Genomic DNA, 21,188 nt, shown 5'->3' on the forward strand with positions numbered 1-21,188 from the left:
ACAGTCAAGTCCTGGATTAAGCAAGCCTTGCCCCCTTTAGCCTTAGGATGAGAATGGGCTGTTTATTTCTGCCTTGCCCTTCAGCTCTCCCTCATACCTGCGTGGTGAGTGGGATACCTAGCAGAAAGCCCACCACAGCCACACCTAGAGTCACAAAAGTCTTCCAACGCAATATCCATTCGTTTCCCACTTCATCCACAATGGCTGTGACAAGAGTTTCCAGGAGACAGAACTGAGGAAACATAGTGAAGAAGAAAAAAATAAAAGTTATACATACATGCCATGGAAGTTTTGCTCTCTCTATCTTCATTTGGCAACCATAAAATCACAGTCTCTCTTTCTCTCTCTCCAACTACAGGCAATCCTTGACTTACAACCATTCATTTAGTAACCATTCGAAGGTACAACAATATTGAGGAAAGTGCCTTATCACCGCTTTTCACACGACCGTTGCAGCAGCCTCATAGTCACATGATCAAAATTTGGGTGCTTGGCAACCGGTTCATATTTATGACAGTTGCAGTGTCCCAGAGTCAACCTTCTCACAAGCGAAGTCAATGAGGGAGCCAGATTCATTAAACCATGTCACTAACTTAACCACTGCATTGATTCACTTAACAACTGTGGCAAAAAAAGTTGTAAAATGGGGCAAAAGTATTTAAACAAGGGTCTCACTTAGCAACAGAAATTTCGGGCTCAATTGTGGGAGTAAGTCGAGGACTACCTATGCATCAGTTTTGATTAATTTAAAGGTTGGAGATCAGCATGCTTCTTAAGTGAATCGGCCCTTGGGGCAAATATACTCAGGGGTGGGATTCAAATTTTTTTAACAACCGGTTCTGTGGGCATTGCTTAGTTGGTAGGCGTGGCTTGGTGGTCATATGACTGGGTGGACATGGCTTGGTGGTCATGTTACTGGCTAGGCATGACCAACTCAACATCATTCACATCGAGGCACGCATCTCCTTGCCTGGCCTCTCGTGACTGTAGAAATGTTGTAACAGTCGTAAGTGTGAAAAACAGTCATAAGTCACTTTTTTCAATGGTCACTCCACACAAGCGAAGTACCAGCAAAGGAGGGAAAAACAATTCCAGAGAAGTTCCTGAGACAGGAAATCTAGTCCTGCCAAGAATGTAATAAGGATTAACAGAGAGGCAGTTTCTGAAAGCAACACTAGAATGTTTCCTTCCTGCCTTCCTTACAGGATTAGGCCAGTAATTTCTTCTAACAACAGGTTCTCCGAACTGCTTAGAATGTTAACAACCGGTTCTAGCGAATAGGTATGAACTGGTAGAATCCCACCCCTGAATATACTTTATTTGGGAGGAGAATCTGGCACTAATAGTTAAGTTCACCTTCCCCAGGTGGGTGTAGTCCAGATGTGTATGACTACAATTCTCATCATTCTAAGTTGGCATGAGAATTCATTATACAATTTAAATATAATATGGGCTTCAGCTTGATTCCATCTAGAAAGCACCAGGATACAGAAGGCTGCCCTATTGGTACAGCTTCATTATGACCCAGTTTGCCATAAAAGGATTTGGAATGATAGTCATGCGGTATTAGAGTAATTACTCTCCATTTCCCATGATTTCCAAGCACCATTAAATCTTCATCTTTCCTTTCAACTAGATGAATCAAGTTTGGGGCATGTGTTTATGCATACATACATACATACTGTTTGCATACATACGGTTTGCATTTTAACAAACACATAATAGATGCACACTATTTTCCATTTATGTTTATTGACTAGTTTAGCTTTCTCTGGAGTTGCAGATTTCAGACATGCTGGGCTCTAGAATCCTCCCCAAAGCACGAGCTGCAAACGGCGGTCTTTACCTGTGTACCCAGCCCCAGCAGGATGAGCATGAAGAAGAAGAGAACAGACCAAAAAGGGGAAATGGGGAGGAGTGTCAATGCCTCAGGATAGGCCACAAATGCCAAGCCAGGGCCTTGGTCGGCCACCTTGGAGACATCCACGCCCAGGTGATGAGCCATGAAGCCGAGGATAGAGAAGATGACGAAACCTGCGTATACACTGGTAGCACAGTTGGTGATGCTGATGATGATGCTGTCTCTGTGGGTACACAAAGGTGGGAGAACTCATGAATACCACAGCTGAAGGGGAGCATCCTGAAGCGAGCCAAGAGATCTGCAGCTAGAGAAGGGGCTCCTGTGTGTGATGTTGCAAGTAGGTTTAGCTACTAAAATTAGGAGAGAAATTTATTTTTATTGTTATATTTTATTTACATTGAACTATGTTTTAGTTAATTCAAGAAGACCGTATTCTTGCAGCCATTCTTGAGCACCATTTGTTGGTAAAAGGATGGGATATAAACCCATCTGATAAAATATAACATGTTCTTTCTAAAGGTAATCTTACGAAAGCCACCCGCGGTTCAGAGATCCTTAGATGAAAGAAGGTAAAATTATTTAATTGCAGAGAACAAAGAAAACACAACTTCTGTTTCAATTTGCCAAATTAGTACAAAGCATTACATGAACTTTGATTGTGTTCATAATTAATCTGCATTCTGAGACTACTCCACTTCATGCTTTAAGACAAAAATAAACTTTGTAGTACCTATGTTTAAAAAAAAAAAAAGCTCAAAAACAATGTATTGTTTAAAATCAAGTTCCTCCACAATGGGAGAGTCAAGGATTCTAGCAGTTTATTACCTGACATCTCTGCACCATTTTCCATGCAGATTATTTTCTAGACATATGAACTACTGTGTATCACCCAAAAATCTCTTTGTACATCTCTTTCCCCATCATTTCTATCCAACATCATACCTGTAGCAGTTGTTGTGAAACTTGTTATACGATGCCATGGTGATAAGCCCACCCCAGGCACAGCCCAATGAATAGAAGATCTGAGAGGCAGCGTCTCCCCATACCTATCAAAGATAAAATATGTCACTGGGGAAAGAAGAGCTTCCCGTGTAGTTTCAAATTGGAGGGAGGCTGTTGAGTTATGGCTCTGGACTGCACAGCTTACGAAGCCCTCTTTGATATCCCCTCTGAATACCTTTGCGTCAAGGATTTTGTTCCACTGTGGTGTCAGATAGTACGTGATGCCACTAACTGCGCCGTCAAGAGTGATTCCCCGCACAAATAAGATTGTTAGCACCAGGTACGGGAATGTTGCTGTGAAATATACCACCTGAAAGAAGTGGGACAAAGGAAAAGTTGAAGAGCATTCAGACATATTGCAAGTAGAAAGTAGGTTCCGGCAAAAAAAAAAGGGGCGGGGCGTGCATAAGTGCACCATCATGCCTACCATCCCTGTCCTATTGTCCCCATTTATTTGTACCTATTTCCTGTATTCTTACTCATGTTTATACTTATATCTATTATCTTGTAAGCGAATGACAAATCAAATAAATAAATAAAAATTCCTTCTCCCCGAACGTTGATTTCAGCTGCATGACAACCGTCAGCCTATCCAAAAAAGCTCTGACTCTCTACCTCTTAAAATTAACACCTCTATTGCAGCCACTATAGTTTAACAAATATATAGTATTTAATAAGTATTTAGGAACATTCATTTTTGACTAGATTATAAACCCACAGAATGAGATAAAGCCACTCTTATGTGACCAAGGATGAACATCAGGAGTGCTATGCCAACGTAAAAGAGCAAGTGGGAAAATAGTCCAAGACAAGGGACAAGGGGGTTTGCAGGTGGTGTCAAAAGCCAATCTAAAAGCAATCAAGGATTTATATGCCGTGCAGGTAAATTAAGGAAGAAGAAACACTACTTGCTTTTCCTGAGGACTTCACACTCTTGATGAGGCAGAGGAAGACGACGATCCAAGAGACGCCCAAGCAACCCAGCAGGGGAAGCCGTACTTCACCCAGATTCCCGATGTCATTAGACAGCTTCAATACGTACCGCCTGGAAAAAAAAGATAGGAGTATAAGCTCCAGTTTGCAAGTACTTTGCATCCATCTCTAGCAAGTGCACCAAACCAATCTGCATCCACAGGTCTCCAAAACTGGCATTCAAGACCAACAAATACAGGGGGGAAAAATTCTAAAAGATAGGATAGTTAACTGCCTTGAACAAATTTTAAAGTCAGAAATTAAGTATATATAGATGTTCATTGTTCAGCACAATGAACTTACACCAACTTTCACCAACAGGATAAGACTAGCTCGATACCTGTGCTTCGCCAAGAAACTATGTGGTTGGGCTTAGTTTTTGAGGAGGAAAATAGGGGGGGATTCTACCTCTGCCTACCAGCATCCATCAGTATTCATCTGGCTAGCGTCCTGTCAGTGTGTGGAGAGTTGAGGGCTGTTTGGAAACTGAAACAGTATTTGCTGTGTGAGCAAGGAGACAGCAAGGAGCCTGGGCATGGCTTGGCTCAACTGTTTTGTACTAAAGCTGCTTGGTGCTGTGAAATTAAAACTGAAACTCCTCTCCTCTGCTTGTGTGGAGCATATTTGGAACATATTTCTTTTCAGGTGGGGAGGGGGAGTAGAACTCCTTAGCATCAGAGCATGTTAATAATAATATATGAAATACTAATGCTCTGATAGTCATTTCAAAAAATGCTTTCTTAGTGAGCACCTAGAAGCCAAGAGGAACATATGTGCCAAATTTCAAGTTTGTAGGCTTTATGGTTCTGGAGATTTTGTGATGATGCGTGAGTGGTAGTTCACTTTTATATATATATAGATTGAAGATTCATAAGAATTTATGGAGAAATTTTGTTTTCAACCATCTCTAATAAGAAACTTTTTAAAATATAGGTGACAGTTAAGTCTATTAGAGTATAAATACTCTATTAGAGTATTCTTGGATTTCCTAATTCAAGGGACAAAATGGATTTATTTCAACTCAAGTAAAAAATACTGCAATTTTATTTTCTTACCTACTGTTTCCATCCCTTGGTACAGCAAGTCTATCTGCCTCTGATTATAAATCATGTTAATAACATATGGCTCTGCCTACATCCAATCTTTCTGCTACCTGTTCCATTTCAAGCAACATCTTTCCAATATGCAACTTGCCTTAGGGGATGTCATTCAGACACATAGGTTGGGATGGTGGCTGAAACTTATAGACAGAATAAGCTAGGATCACAGATTCCTTGTGCCATTGTGACCTATCCAATTATGGATCAGTTTTCCATAACTCTGTCCCTGTCTGTATGTTTTGAATTAAAACTTCCATCATCCCCAGTAAGTGCAGTAACTAATGCTCAGAAGTTGTAAGATCAGATTATTCCCACAGAAGGGGAAGAATGTAAACCAATTCCCATTTCCCCCCATATCCATTTACATAATCCCCCTCCCTGCCCATTATCTGCCCCCATTATCACCTCCAGTATTCCTCACTGGGGCTAGTGCGCTTCAGAGTCTGGTTGAAGATATGTGTGATGTTGACTGATGAACCCATTGAGCTGTTGGTAACATCCAACACACTGGTGCAATTTCCTGTATTCCAAAAGTTATTACAGTATGTCCAGGGTAGTACCCGTGTCATTGATGAGAAGAAATAATAGAAGGCGATACAGATCACAACATTGTAATAGATTCCAATGTAGCTTGAGACAACCATCATACCATAGCCAACACCTGAAGGAAATAAAAGTATAAGGATAAACAGGAAGATTTTGAGGTGGGAGTTTGCTGATCCATGTAACACATTGATGTTGTAATTGTAAAGTAGAGGATGTAAGTTTGCAACATGCAAGCTACATATGGCAAGTTTAATTTAAAAGCAGAAACAATAAAGCCCATGAGGCTAGTTTATGATACAGAGTTAGGTCTGCCAACACTCACACACACTGATTAGGTTTATACAACTTAAACAATATTGTGGTTCAGCATGTTTTTTGGAACCTATCCATTCTCCTATCCAGTTGTGTGAATCAGATTATCCATTAAGCCATTACATGGTTCATTGAAGCGTATGCAAGGAGCTGAATATCACAATTAGAATTGGCTGTTGGTGATGTAGCATTAAATATCTAGTGCAAACACTGTCATTACAGTCTTCTGCTTCCAGATTCAAAACAGCAAAAATGAAGCCATGAAATGAGAAGCAGAAGACTGCATATGAATAGTATCTAGATTAGAGGGACCATAACTCATATGTTTACAACTGGGCAGAATAAATATGGCGGAAAGCTAGTGCTAGGAAGTAAATATTCTGACCTTTTCTTTTGGATTTATTGTGAACTTCAAATTTTCTACCTTAAAAAAGCAGATTCTCTGAAATGAAAACACAGGCTTGGTGCTAGGTCTTCAATCAGGTTTTTAGCAATAATCAGATATGGTTCTAGAAATTGTGTTCCCATTATGTGGCTGACAGTTATCCAGTCCTCTGGCCAAGTTTAGATCAAAACTGGATGTCATACAGCAACCATTTAAAAAATTCTAGAGTTGCTGCAAAGAAGCTAAGGGGATATCTTTTATCTCCAGCTGCTCTCCCCAGTGGGGGCAGAAATATGTATTTGTTTGATCAGACTTGGATAGTCAGGAGTGGATGTAGTAGGTATCCACCATTGTTTTGTTTTGTTGCTTTGTTTTATTTTCCTTCCTTCCTTCCTTCCTTCCTTCCTTTTTCTTTCTTTCAAGACATCTGCAGCAAGTTGAGATTTCTGTCAAATGATGAAATGTGCATTGTGCATCAAAACATAATTTCTGCTGTTTACATAATTGTGTGCAAATTTGTAACGTAAGTAGAAAGGGACTAGGATCTGTACTGCACTGTATTCATGCATGCTGTGTCATCTGCATCCTTCTTTGTCCTGCAGGGATATGTGTGTGTGTGTGTGTGTGTGTGTGTGTGTGTGTCTAAAATTGCAACAGGTGTGGTGATGGTCCCAGAAAAGTGTCTTTAGGACTTCAATTCTGCCTCAGAAGAAGAAAGTAATAGTCCACTCACAGGAAGCGATGTGGATGATGTAGCTGACCTGGAAGTGGGGCAGGATAGCAACTTTCACCTCCAACTACTAAAATTCTCTAGTTTTAAATGTTTGTAAAACATATTAATATATCTAATGATACAGATTTCTTATTTGATAATGTCAGCATGTCTTGAAAAATCTCAGCTCAGACATTTTGTTGCACGTAGCGGGGGGAGGGGGATGCACATGGGATGCAGAGGATGGAGAATGTGATTGTGGCAGAGTAATCGGAGGGAGTGTCCATTGGTTCTCTCTCACCTTTAAACATGGGGCTGATCTTCCAGACGCCCAAGCAGCCCTGGCTAGCAAACTGTCCTAAAGAGAGTTCCAAGAAAAACAAGGGGATCCCGCAGAAGACCAGCATGATGAAATAGGGGAACATGAAAGCACCTAGAGGCAGAACAAAAGGAAGCAATCAGTCTTACGGGATTTCAGGAGTAGAAGTCATGCTCTGTATGCCAAAGTCAAATTCAGTTCCTGGCATCTGCAGTTATAAAGAGTCAGTGTAGAATAAGAAAGCTCTTTGGGTAAGATTTAAAAACAATTTGAGTTGGGGACAGCTTCTTATTCTCGTATTGAGGAAATGGAGGACTTTAAAGCCATTTGAGAAATAAAGAATACACGTTAGGTTTTATTTGAAATGGGGATAAAGCGCTCTATTTGTGCCAGCAATTCCCAGCCGTTTCATGCAGTTCTTTCCTACAAATTTAATGCCAGTATGTGCAATTGGTGGGTTAGTTGGGCTTTTCCCAATCTAGTTTCTTTCAGATGGGATGTTAGTTAAAGAATTCCCAGCTCAGTTTAGTTCACAAGTCCTGAAAATCACTTATAAACATAATACATTTAAAGTACCTCTGGTCAGGAAGGTAAGGCAGCATATAGCTTTTTATCATAAGCCCAGGCCCCAAGAACAAACCTGAGTCCCAGAGTTGTTAGGATGCTACAGCAAAAGGCCCACCTGTTGCGCTGAAGCCCAGTTGGATGAAGAATAAATTATGAAGAGCTTCTCTGCTACCAGCAACTTTGTACTTTTCAGGCCAGACTATGGTAGGCCCATGTTCCCACAAAGCCCTCACCAGCCTTCCCACAAACACAGTGCTCTGACCTCCGTACTCACCTCCTCCATTGCGGTAGCAGAGGTAAGGGAAGCGCCACACATTGCCAAGCCCAACAGCATAGCCAACACTCGTGAGAACAAATTCAATCTGGTTGGCCCAGTTGCCTCGTTTGATGTTCTCATGTCGCTTACCTGTTTCACCAAGCACAGCCCCATTCTGTCAAAAGAGGAAGGACGGTCAGTTATTACAGCTAGGCTTGGAAGGAAGGAGGCTTGATTCTACGCAGACTTTTTTTTTTTGGAGCTCCTTCGAGAGATGCAAAGAAGGAACAGCCGGAGATGAAAACACAGCCTACACCCACTTTATGTAACAGAGGATAAGGAGGGAAAGGCTGCACTCTGGTTGTTTTATGTCTCTCCCCTTCTCCAACTGATGGGAAGGCAGGGGAGGATGGGGAATCTGAGGATGGAATGGGGCTGCTACCCCCTGCTTGCCCAGATGAATAATCCTGGGTCAAGCTGTAGGAAAGCTGGCATCTGCAACACATACAAAGCAGGCATGAGATGAGGCAGCACAAAGGAACCTCTGTTCCCCTTTCTTTTGCCTGCCCAATGATCCAGCATAAGAGACCCCAGGCAGGGCCAGTCCCTCTAGTCACCCACTGGGCAGCTGAGCCCCCACAAGATCAGAGAAGCCCTGCTAGCTCAGAAAGACTCATCTAACCCATGTGATCTTTCCATCTTTGGCCAACCAGATTCAGTTGGGAAGCGCACAACCAAGGCTGCAAGTCAACCTTATTGCTTGTTCCCAGCACATGGTTATTTATAGATATAAGCTTCCCCAGAGAACCAATTATTTTAGGAATCACCTTCTTATGTGATACTTCCCTATCTACACACCATGTGCAAATGCTGCTCAGAATATATTCTCCAGAAACCTGTCTTCCCTTTTGAAAACTATTTAAACTAATGATTGCATCTAGTGGTAGGAAGTTTGACATGTTAATTATTGTATGAAAAAAGAAAACGTTTCGGCAGAATCTCATCTGCCATCATCAGGCTTCTGTATTGTATTCTGTATTGTATATACAGAAGCTGAATACCATATATATATATATATATATATGTATGTATGTATGTAGGTAGGTAGGTAGGTAGGTAGGTAGGTCGGCCGGCCGGTCGGTCTAGGTATGTTCGGGTCTTTTCCCGTGTAAGATTAAGAGTACACGGGAAAAGACCCGAACATACCTAGACCTACATACCTGTACCCGTGAAAATCTACGAAAACAAATATATACATATACATATACATATACATATACATATACATATACATATACATATACATACATACATACATACATACATACATACATACATATATATATATATATATATATATATATATATATATATATATATAATTTGCCTACTTAGTATGTAATATTGGCTTGATATGATTGGTTCCCCATTCCAATATGTTCAGCCGTAATTCCATTTTTCTCCAGGCAAACTTGTACCAGTTCAGTAAGTGGGAGAGAGGGTGAGGGAAATCAGCTAAATACTTACTTAAAATAAGCTACATTTAAAAATATTTCAAATAAGAGCTATAATATAATTAAACATGTGCAAAATTAGATAACCTGTAGAAGGTGCCAAAGGACATAAACATTTATTAATGTTCTGTTACCATGTTCAATGATCAATTGAATTTGGTACCAGATATGGTAACTCTGTTTAAATCCCTTTGTACTCATAATGAAAGCAATGAGCAAAATTATTTGTTTTGGTTATCTTAGCATTTAGCATTAGGATCTAATGTAACTTAACTTTTTATGGAATCAGGAATGATAAATTAGCATTTGTATAATTATTTCAAACACAAAGTTTTTCATATTTATTACTTCCGTTTAAGCCATTCTTAGAAATTGCTTTATTCTGAGTCACACTGTTAAACTCAGTGTTTTTGAGGGTGCCAGCTTTGATCACAGCTTATCTCTGAAGGTCCTGGGACTGGGTATGGGATCATGTATGTGCAAAACACATATCTGAACTTCAAAATATAGCTTTTCTTTTTAGGATAGGAGAATATTAGTTTTCCACAAAATGCTGAAGGATAGATTGATATTGGGGCTTAGAAAGAGCAGTTTAAGGACATGTGATGACTGTATATACACTTAGCCAGGTTCACATTTATTCATATAACATGCTCAGCTCGATTAATGTTCATTTGTGTGTGTGTGTGTGTGTGTGTGTGTGTGTGTGTGTGTGTGCATGTGGTGTTTCATATATTTCACAAAGCCAATATGTTCAATTCATTTATGGATTGCTTGTTTGTTTATTAGGTATCCACCTTTCATTCTGAAGCTCAAGACAGCACTTATAGCAATCTAACTTCCTATTTTTCTTTACAACAAAAACCTTAGGAAGTTGGTTGGGCTGATAGAAAATGGTTCCATGGCTGAGAGGGGAATAGAACCTGCATCTCCTTTGCCCTAGTCCGATACTATAACCACATTTCTTTAAAGTTTTCTGCAAATGCAGAAATGAGTTTGCTTATTTATTTATTTACTTGATTTGATTTTATTTCTATAGCTGCCCATCTTAGCAAACCACTCTGGGCAGCTGACATATATTCAAAACATACATTACAATTAAAGTTTTTAAAACATTTAAAAACAATAAATATATTAAAAAGCATTAAAACAATAAAAACATTATCCGAAGTATGTACAAAAGCAAGATATCTGGCCTGTTAACAATATGGGGCTCTTGGCACATGTAGCATCCCAGGCTCGGAGCATAACAAATTTTTCAGAGCTTTACAGAAGGCTAACAGGATTGGCCATTCTAATCTCTGAAGGGAGGATGATCCACAGAGCAGGGGCCACTGCAGAAAAAGCTCATCTTTTAGTCCCTGTCAGCCAACCTTTTTGTGTGATGGGATCTGCAGCATGCGTATTCTATTTGACCTGGTTGGATGGGTAAAGTCTCTAGAAAAAAGGCAACCCCCTCAGGTACCTTAGTCCCAAGACATAATGCAATAAACGGGTTAAATAAATTTTAGGAATGCAAACAATGTGTGCTGGATAAATTCAAAGCAAGTGCTTTCTGCTTCACAGTCCAGTTTCTTAGCTGGACTAAGTTACACCAAGTTAACTTTACACCAGTCAACAACCACAAATCAAAAAAAGGAGAGACTATCAAGATAGAAGATAATGTGGTCAAAAGAAATAGTGGAAAGATTTTGATTGTCCTTAGTGCCATTAATAAGTTATGAGGTATATTATTCCCTTTCTTTAAATTCCCACCTTGATTTAAATCAAATTAGCAATCTGCTATCCAAGTTAAAACTATAATTTAAAAAAAAAGAGTGGTCGAGCAAAAAGCCACTACTCTGAAATCAGTATCAATTAGTAGTTAATGTGACTGTGTAAAGTAATGTATAGACTGTGACTTTAGTTAAATCCCCATTTGACCATGGGAGCTTTTTTTTAGCAGTGATTATACATCAGCTGCAAAACCCTTGCAGGAGTACTGCTGTGATGATAAAATGATGAGAGGCCACTACATATGCCACCTTTAACTTCTAGAGGAAATATACTTTCCCCACTGGAAGAATATGGTAGGCACTTCCAGTCAAGCTGTTATTGTGAAATATAGTGGCTTGTTCATAGAATTGAATTGCATATAGGACACGACAGAAATCATTGAAAGTAAGTGTGTGTGTGTGTGTGTGTGTGTGTGTGTGTGTGTGTGTGTGTGTGTGTATATCTATCTATCTATCTATCTATCTATCTATCTATCTATCTATCTATCTATCTATCTATCTATCTATCTATTTACTTTGTCTTTCTTCCTGGTGGGGAAAAAAATCCAGTCCAGTATCTTTTGACTGGGTAAATAGGGGTCTCCAATCCTGGCAACTTTAAGACTTGTGGACTTCAACTCCCAGAATTCCACAAATCTTAAAGTTGCCAAGGTTGGAGACCTCTGCTTTAGAAGTTGTGCTTCTCAAACTACTCAGTGAACCTGTGATCAGTACAATAATTTCTAGGATGTAATGAAGGGGCATGGCCAGAAGAGGGAACTTCATGCCTCTAACAACTCCAGCTCTAGTCTACTGCTATTAGATAAATAAAGGATGCTAAGCAAGGTTGGCCCATAGCTCTCGCAAATGAACCTATTGCTACCCCAAGCCCCAAAAGATTAGGATGCGTGCTCCATCTTCTCTGTCCCATAGGGAGAAAAAAAAAGGGAGCAAACTGTTTATTGTTGCCCACATTCTGGGCTGATAGAGGCACATTTTAGTTCTGGAACAGCAGCTTGCACAGATGCCCAAACAAGATGGGATGCTGACATCAAGCGTGAACCCTTTTCTAGGACAACACAAATAGATCTTTTGTCCACCTAGCTCCACACTGGCACCACCACTTCTCTGTATCTCCCAACAGAACAATAGCAAAACTCAGATCAAATGTGGAGCATGGAGGAGGGTTCATCACAACAACAACAAAAACCAGTTTCTCATCCAGAAATGGGTAATGAATTTCTGGCTTTGTGCTGGAACAAGAATCTCCTGGGTGCTGTGGCTCTTATTCTGCCTTTCATTCTATTGGGAGTTGATAGAAGCTGGCCAGTTCACCTGCAAACTAAATTGGAACATTGATGGTCCATATCTGCTATGTGCCTGTATCAATTTCCACCAGTTCAGTTCAATCTTTTGTTTACAACTTTACATATTCAAGAAAGAATTTGGGAGCTAAAGTGGATTGAAGCCACTTATGATAAAACAACAGATCATGGATTTTCTTTTTGAGATCAGAGCAGAATTCTTCAGACAGAGCAAAGACACAAAGAAGCCTTATTATAACCGAAGAGCAAAGAGATGTGACTGCCCATTCTTAACAGCCAGGAGATTGCAAGCTTTGGATTGTACCTGTTTCACTTCACTATTAACAAACACCAATGTGATTTTTGGATCTTTTGTGTTCAGAAAACTTGTGTTTGGTGCAATAAAAGATATTGACTGGTATGGTGTGAATCCTGGCCGGCCAACAGCTTGCACATTAAGTGCTATGTTAGTCATTCAAATGCAGCATCTCTGCTGAGGAGAGAAAGAAGTTGAAGACATGGTTCCTCCACTACCTAATGGAAGATTTAGTGGCCAGCACTGCTCAAATAAAAATAGAGGGAGCAGAAGACATGGCTTCCTAGATATATGAGATGTGTCCAAAAATAAGACCTGGACAAGATCATTTCACAGAATCCTCAATTTAAAAAAAATCTCTCTTTCGCCCTGCTTCATAGAACACATTCCAGTTCTTAGGCATATATTATGCTGTTCAATCAATTGCTAACAATGGCTATAACAAATGGAAAATGTCATTTCAGTTCCGCTTTCTGTCACCAAGATGGGATGGGGCTGTCAGATAGTGAATTGTGCACTTCAGCGTGTCATTCAATTAGAGATAGTAGTCGCATGGACACAGAGATGCCAAGAAACCATCTTCTGCACTAATTTGGGAGAAAAGACTGGCAGAATGCAATGGGGGTTGAGCCTTCCACAAATAACCATAGCTGCCCGTGACCCTTGGGAACAGAGGTGAGGGAGACCACTGTACATTGGTGATCTAGTGTTAAGCTTGGTGGGAACAAAAACATGTAAGACATAGGATTATCTTTCGGATTAGAGGAAACTACTACTTTGAGTATTCCTGAGATACCACTCCTTCCTGATCATGTTGCTTTACTCTCCAAGCCACTGGCTGAATAAAAATACTGTAGGATAAAATCCTTTTACATCACTATAAACATAGCACCATAAACAATTCAAAATTCTACTGTAATTCTTGTCTATGTCTATACCTGACCTTTCGGAAACTTGGAAACTTACACCATAATAAACAAGATCTTGGAAGGAATGCAGATAAGGCAAATCTCTGAAATTTTTGCACATTTACCCTAAGCAAAGGGGGGAGCTAAGGGAATTAGCTCCTTGGGTCAATATTTCAAAAGTGATACAGCATCATGGTCATGGTGGAGTGGTTATATAAGAGTAACCTACTTAATCCGACCTTAGTTTTTGTTCTTTCAGTCCATTTCATCAGATGTGTGAAGTATTAGAGCCAGTTGGCAAAGTGTGTATACACACATGCAGTAAAATGGAAAATGTATATTTTGTGACATTTCAAATAAAGCTTAAATAAATGCAAAAGCAGCATTTACAATATAACAGCAGGGAATGGTGATTACATAATTGTTGCTGCGGGCCAAGAAGTCAATGTTCCTGTTCATATCAAAATGAAAAATAATCTACCTTCATTAGAGGTTTTCAGTTGCCTGATGAAATCTCTTTTGAGTGTTTATGCATTGAAGAATGGCATTTTTCAGATCAGTTGGGGTTATTTTAAGGGTGGGGGGGAGGTTGCTCTGCAATTTTCTGATTATAATACAAATATCTCATTAATTTTCTCACGTAAGACCTGATCTGGCAATGCTCCCACATTTAGCAAACTTTCAGTGTGGAGTACAGGGGGTGAAAAATGTAGAAAGACCCTGGAGCTGAGCTTCCGATGACTGCATCCCTGCAGTTTTCTTGGCAGCCTTGCCATTGCCTTTTTCTGGGATGTTTTTCAGCTCCTTAGAATGTAGCCAGAATCAACTGACTTTCAGGCAGTTTTTGAGTCTTCTCTCAAATAACCCAGGGCTCTGGGATTGCATAGACATGCCATAATAGTCACACCTTCACCTTCTTATTCCCTATTAAGGTGCTACTTCTCTGAGCCACAGCAGCCTGGATGCAGCTTTCTCTCTTTTGTTTTGTGAAATATATAGCAGCACAGAGAGCAGAGATTCCGGAGTGCTTTTTCCTTTTGGCCAGTACAACTTTCCCTAGTTGAGCAAGGAATCTGGGGCAGAGAGAGGAAGCACTGGTCTCCTGCCCTTGTCCCACGGAAGCAGGGGACCCAGATGCTGTAAATCAAATAACTAGCTCCTTCCCTGCTCTGCTTGTCCTTCCTGCTTCGATTGAGTCCCTGCTTGGGGCTTAGGACCATTCATGCTCCCTGAGCAGGGGCTCAGGACAAGATGTTCAGGCAGGAGCCACATGTGGCTGACTGGCACGTTTGCCTATGCAGTGAATTGGTTGTCTGCCTGGTTACACAACACTACAAAGGAAATTTGGTACACCATCTGGGAGTTTTTGCTATAAAGAGCTATGATGAACGAGATGCTTCAGGCAGGCCTTTTCCAACTTGTTGCCCTCCAGATGGGCCAGATTACAATGCACAGAATCTTCAGCCAGCTTGTACTCTCCCAGCTGGCCAGGACTTTGAAAGGATTCTCATTGGAAAAAAAAGCTGTTCCAATGTATCCTGCAACCTACAAGAGTGTTGTCTTTATTCTGGAATTTGACGTGTTTCAAACTGGCCAGCTGAACTGGAACAAGGCAAATGAACCATAAAGAAACAGGTGTGTTTGAGAGCTCAATTCAGAAACAAAATACGAAAAACAAAAGAAGACCTACTGTCAAGTTGAAGGACGGTTCTTCCATTGCTGACCTCTTAAAACAGCTAATTCTGACCAAGATAATCTGATTAAGTTGCAAAGTGAGCACTAATGAGGCGTGCACTCAGTTTAATTAATGGAGCTTGGCCCACTCTAGCCACATGATTTCCACTTAAATGGGGGCTCCAGCTTAAAACAAGCACAGTAAAAACCTGAAGTTAGAAGCTCCCAGCCAGTGGTAGGATTCAGCCAGTTTGCACCACATCGGGAGAACCGGTTATTAACTTTTGGAGCAGTTTGGTGAACTGGTCGTTGGAAGAAATCATTAGGGCAGAGAACCGGTTGTTAAATTATTTGAATCCCACCACAGCTCCCAGCATGATTAGATGAGCCAATCTGTAGAAGTTGAGGTTCAATTAGGTAGTCCGTGACTTATGACCATAATGGAGCCCAGAATTTCCACCAAAAGTCTTGACAGTCATAAATCAAGGCACCTATGTGACTGGCCCAATTTTATAATCTTTTTTTTTTTTTGCAGTATTTATTTATTTATTATTTAATTTATATTGCCACCTATTCACCCATGGTGACTTGAGGTGGCTTACACAATGTAAAACCGTATTTAAAACAAAAAAAACTAACAAAAAGAATCAAATAAATTAGTAAAGTACAATAGAACAAAAAAATTGGGGGGGGGGAACCCCGCCAACAGCAGATCACACTAGCCATTTGATGGGCTCCATCCCACTCTGGGTTCCCCAGGCTCACTGGCAAAACCAGGACTTCAGTGCCTTTCGAAAGAGTGCTAGAGTGGGGGCCATTCTAATCTCTGTGGGAATGACGTTCCAGAGAGAGGGAGCCATCACGGAGAAGGCCCTTCTTCTGGGTCCCACCAGGTGTATCTCTCTCAGGGGTGGGACCCGCAAAATTCCCTGCCTCCCCGCTCTAATGGGTTGGGTGGATGTGACTGGCAAGAGACCTTCCTTCAGATAACCTGATCCCAAGCCATAAAGGGCTTTAAAGGTGACAACCAGCACCTTGAAACGCACCCGGAAGCTAATCGGCAACCAATGCAGCTCCTGCAGGAGAGATGATACATGTGCACACCAGGGGCTGCACAAAACCATGCAGGCCACTGCATTTTGCACTAACTGGAGCTTCCAGATGCTCTTCAAGGGCAGCCCCATGTAGAGCGCATTGCAATAATCAAGACAGGATGTAACCAGTAGCAGCTCTTACCATTCATTCATTTAATGAATGCAGCAGCTATAAAATCAGTCCATTTGTTCCTATTGGCATTTTTTTGCTGGAAACCAACCCAAAGGCCAGTAATATGTAAAAAATGTTGCAAATTGTGGTCACGTGACCACAGAACACAAGAGCTGAACTGACAGAATAAGTGAGCCTGTTGCCATGTGCCCAAAATGCAGTCATGTGACCGGCAAAATTCTAGAATTGGGTTGTAAGTAACTTACAAGTACTGCTATAAGTTTGAGTAGGTTAGGGTTAGGGTTAGGCAACCAGTTATTAAGCAAAAGCTACTTGTACTTCCTTAATAAGAAATTCAGTCAGGAAATCACTTCCCTCCTGCATGCCAGGAGAAAGGTGAGTTTTGAAATTTTAGCCACCTGGACTTCATTCACCTTCAGTCATCCTTGCTATTTGCCAACCCCACAAAGAAACTGGTTTAGCAAGGGAGGATAAATTCCCCAACAGTTCCTCATTAGAAGAAAGCACGTGAATTTATTTCCAGAAAAGGTCAAGGCTGAGAACAGTTATGGCTGCTCATTTAGCGACCCTATTTCTAAGGAGAAGTGAAAAAAGTTTTCTTCACATAATTCATTGCTCACATCTCACACTGAGTCTCAGTTTAAAGACAATTAGGTATTTAGGCAAAAAAACAAATATTTGGAGGAAGGTGTGTCCAGGTCTAGGATCATTCAAGCCATGTCAATATAGCATGTATTTGAATAATAATCCATTTCCATATTTGCACATATGTGTGAATTATTAGAATTATTATTATCATACCAATGTGAATATGATGTTACAGTTATACATTTTAATCCTTGTTTCTTCTATTAAAAAACAAACACTAAAAGCAGCTTTATATAACTCTTCTTAACACCTGATATATATCTTTGCCTAATATATGCATAGTCAAATATGCATTTGTTTTGTATCCAATAATCTTAAATGCATCTTTGCTGCACATTTTATACACTTTTTGTATGCAATTTGAGCTGAGAAATATTAAACAGTATTAGCAGACTAAATGCAGCTACAGATTGATTTTTTAAAAAATAATTTATGCAATCTACTTTATGTAAAAAAGAATTCTGCAACAGTTTTAAAATCTCCTCCAGTATCTTATGTGCCTGCAATTTCATAAAAACTTGAAAAGCATCACTCTTGATTTCTGCCAAGAGGAAAACTCACCAGAAAATAAATAAAATATTGCCAGAGAATAAGATGTTGGCCTGAAGATGAGAAAATATTGCTGTAACCAATTGTATTATATAAATGTTGTGTGCAGCCAGAGGGTCAACTCAAACATTTCAAAACCAAGTCTTCTAGGCATGTTCTGGGAATACTGGGAAGTAGTAGAAGAGGAGTATACTGACTTTTGTGAGGAAGGTTCAACACGTTATTTCATTCCTATTGAATCAGGATGATTTTACTGGTTGGCTTGGTTCAGCCATACAAACCAGATGCACAATATGAAATGTTCCTTCCTTCCTTCCTTCCTTCCTTCCTTCCTTCCTTCCTTCCTTCCTTCCTTCCTTCCTTCCTTCCTTCCTTCCTTCTCCTTTCCTCCCTTCCAGGGATGCCCTCATTGGTAAGTTATGATTAAACAATCCTTACCAATCAAGAACACCAAACTATTGTCCTTGCGTCAGCATTACAGTTCAAATACTATTAGTTTAAAAACACGTACATTTAGGGATACACATTCATTGACATATACATTAACTCATCTGTGGAATAAATAACAAATCATCCCTTTGCTATGTGCACATCTACACACACACACACAATTTGTTCTTGAATTGTGCAACACTTTAAATTCACTTCCAAAAAGATGCACTAGATCATATGGAAGTGGGAAAATTCCCTTTCAACACCTTTTCCAAACAGTCCCATCTTTTTTGAAATCTTGCAATAGCTGGATACAGCTACAAAGAGAAGGTACGTTTGCCCCTGCTGGTTCTGAAACACCTTAAAGTGTTGCACAGCCCCAATGTATATCTATTTAAGAAACGCAGTAACTGCCAGAGTGACACCTGTATTAGGCTGCTGTAGCAGCAAAAATACCATTTTAAAAACTGACACATTTATTATGTCATATGGTTGTGGGCAAGAGTCAACTTTGGATAAATCAAATGAAAACCAAACTGCATTAAAGATGTAGTGCCAAGGCATTTTACTTTTGGAAGCACATGGTTCAGAAAGTTGCCACATTTCTCTAGGAAGCTTGTAGACACAAATGGGAAGAAAAAATATATGCTCCCTGCCATGTAAAACCCTTCTCATGCCATTAACCTGCTTGGCTTCAACAGAAGTACCTCTTAACTGAACTTGTAGGCCATCCAGCTTCTCCCAACAGGAAATCTCAATCTGTCACTAGTTTTATGCTGAGAAGCACCTGTTACCTGGAAATTCTTTTTTGGCAAGTAGTTCCTAAGTGACATGTTGCTCTTGCAGTCATGAGGGAAGGTCTGGGCTAAAAGCCAGGTGTGACAAGTACTGGTTGACTAGAAGCCAAGGGAAATCCTTCTTTGGATCCTTACTCATGCATTTTTCGGATCAAGAGCAGTTTCACCTGACTCCATCAAAAAAGATCACAATCAAGTAGAAGGCAGGGTGGTCGGCCTACATTGGTATGGAAAGGATCCATTCTGTTCATTAAAAGGTGTCTTTATTATCAAAGGACTTGGGAAACCACTTCAAGTGTCAATCATAATTGAGAAAGAATAAATCTATCCCTAGGTTCAAGCTGCTCAGAAGCCTTAGTGTGTAAACTGTAGTATCCAGGTATTTTTTTGCCAACCTCAAATACCAAAATGCAGGAAAATGAACTACAAGTTGTAATATGTGGCCCTTCCTCATTACAGCAGCTCCCTTACTCATTAGTTAATGTTGATTTTAAAAGAAAGAAAAGTTATTTGCTTCACTGACTGCAATAATGCTTTGGACTCCATCTGGCATATAGAGATGAACCTTGAATTGCTATACAAAGCAAAATATAGAAAAAATGCATGACCCGATTAAATCTAAGCATCCGCTCATCAGTGCATGATAAAAATAAACAGGCAAAGCGAGATTTCCAACCAGGCAAAAGGAATTAAACAAGAATGCAATTCTACAAATTCCTCCACTATCTAACTCATCCGTGAGTTGCAACGAACTTCACTTATGGTTTGCCTTGAATTGAATGGTTACTATCTATTTCTACTGATAGTACATTCACAAAAGCACCAGGCAAATCTAGTGCAGTAATAGAGCCCTATAAATCAGATTAAAAACTTCTGTGTTCACTTTAACTCTCCAACAAATGATGTCAAGGCTGCTTCAGGGAAAGTGACAGCCAGAAATCTTTGAAAGCTAAAAAGAAAGGAAGTGACAATGGACACCAAAACTAATTCTAATGCAAACAACACATTTGTTTGCAGACTGAAGGTGTGGGCATCTGTTTGGTTGGCATTCCCAGTTCCTAAGATAGCCACTAAGCTTAAACTTGCAAAAAATTAACCTAGCAACATTTTTTTCAACAACAATAAATTAATGACTTATGCTCTTTGTTCTTCCTTTCTCTTTCAGTATATGTGAAAATACATATGTGAAAATGAGGGCAAATATGTGGTTTTAAAAATATATTTTGTAACTCCAGAAGTTATTGAACAAATGAAAAAAGTGTATGTACCTTTCGGAAAGCCAATTAAAAAAAACTTTTTAGCTTGTGACTGATTTTTTAAAAATGTTTCTTGGCTGAATCTTGATAGAAAATAATGGCATGGCCAAGACAGTATCATCCTAACGTTTCAAATTTACCTTGTAGAGTTTCTATAGGCAAATTACTAAGATAAACCATATATATAAACAGTCAGTATTTTTATTTTAAAAATACACTCCTCTTCATTTGAACAAGTTACAAATAGCCCCGATTTATCAATCTGGCTATGGAATTGGCTAGTCCTATGATTAGACCAGATAAACAGTAGGTCTTGGGTGGAAGAATAGGTCTGCATATATCCCATGTGGCTTGTCTCTGATCAATGTTGGAAGATTTAACTGTCAGTTCAGTTTGTTTTCCTAACTCTTGGCCTCAACAACAACACACCTTGTGCTAGGTTTAGTAAAGGAATAACTTCTTTAAATGGTCTCTTTGCTCTGAGAATGACTTAAAGGGTAATGGCAAAAATGGAAGTGTCCCCTGTATTTCATGGAAATATGCTATTCAGGAAGAAAAGGGAGTACAACCATTGATAATGACATTGTATTTACTCTCCTTATATATCTTTCCTATGACTCTGTGCTTGGCCGCGCTGCATTCAGTTGGAGTTTTTGTTCAAATTTACAATTTGATCGCATTTAACAAGAGAGACAAAAATATTTGCACATTTCCAAGAGTGTAACACTTAACCTATATTCATGACATTCTATATCTATACACTTACACAGTTTGGAT

At 39.8% G+C, this 21,188-nt stretch overlaps 1 protein-coding gene across 9 annotated transcripts in view; it reads right to left on the minus strand.

Annotated features, from left to right (window-relative positions):
• Positions 1–21,188, minus strand: part of SLC6A9 (solute carrier family 6 member 9) — a 56,369-nt gene that overhangs the window by 4,321 nt on the left and 30,860 nt on the right. For all 9 annotated transcript variants that reach the window (XM_087929785.1, XM_026707003.2, XM_087929787.1 and 6 more), the window contains 8 exons: positions 8,051–8,207; positions 7,192–7,323; positions 5,341–5,596; positions 3,776–3,908; positions 3,039–3,173; positions 2,804–2,907; positions 1,847–2,084; positions 98–232 (listed from right to left, as the gene is read on the minus strand). In XM_087929785.1, coding sequence (XP_087785911.1) covers positions 98–232; positions 1,847–2,084; positions 2,804–2,907; positions 3,039–3,173; positions 3,776–3,908; positions 5,341–5,596; positions 7,192–7,315 — 1,125 coding nt within the window. In that variant the 5' untranslated portion in view covers positions 7,316–7,323; positions 8,051–8,207. The remainder of the gene's footprint in view (positions 1–97; positions 233–1,846; positions 2,085–2,803; positions 2,908–3,038; positions 3,174–3,775; positions 3,909–5,340; positions 5,597–7,191; positions 7,324–8,050; positions 8,208–21,188) is intronic.

The sequence above is a fragment of the Pseudonaja textilis genome, chromosome 3, assembly GCF_049901715.1.
Source record: "Pseudonaja textilis isolate UNSWEBS1 chromosome 3, rPseTex1.2, whole genome shotgun sequence".
NCBI lineage: Eukaryota > Metazoa > Chordata > Lepidosauria > Squamata > Elapidae > Pseudonaja > Pseudonaja textilis.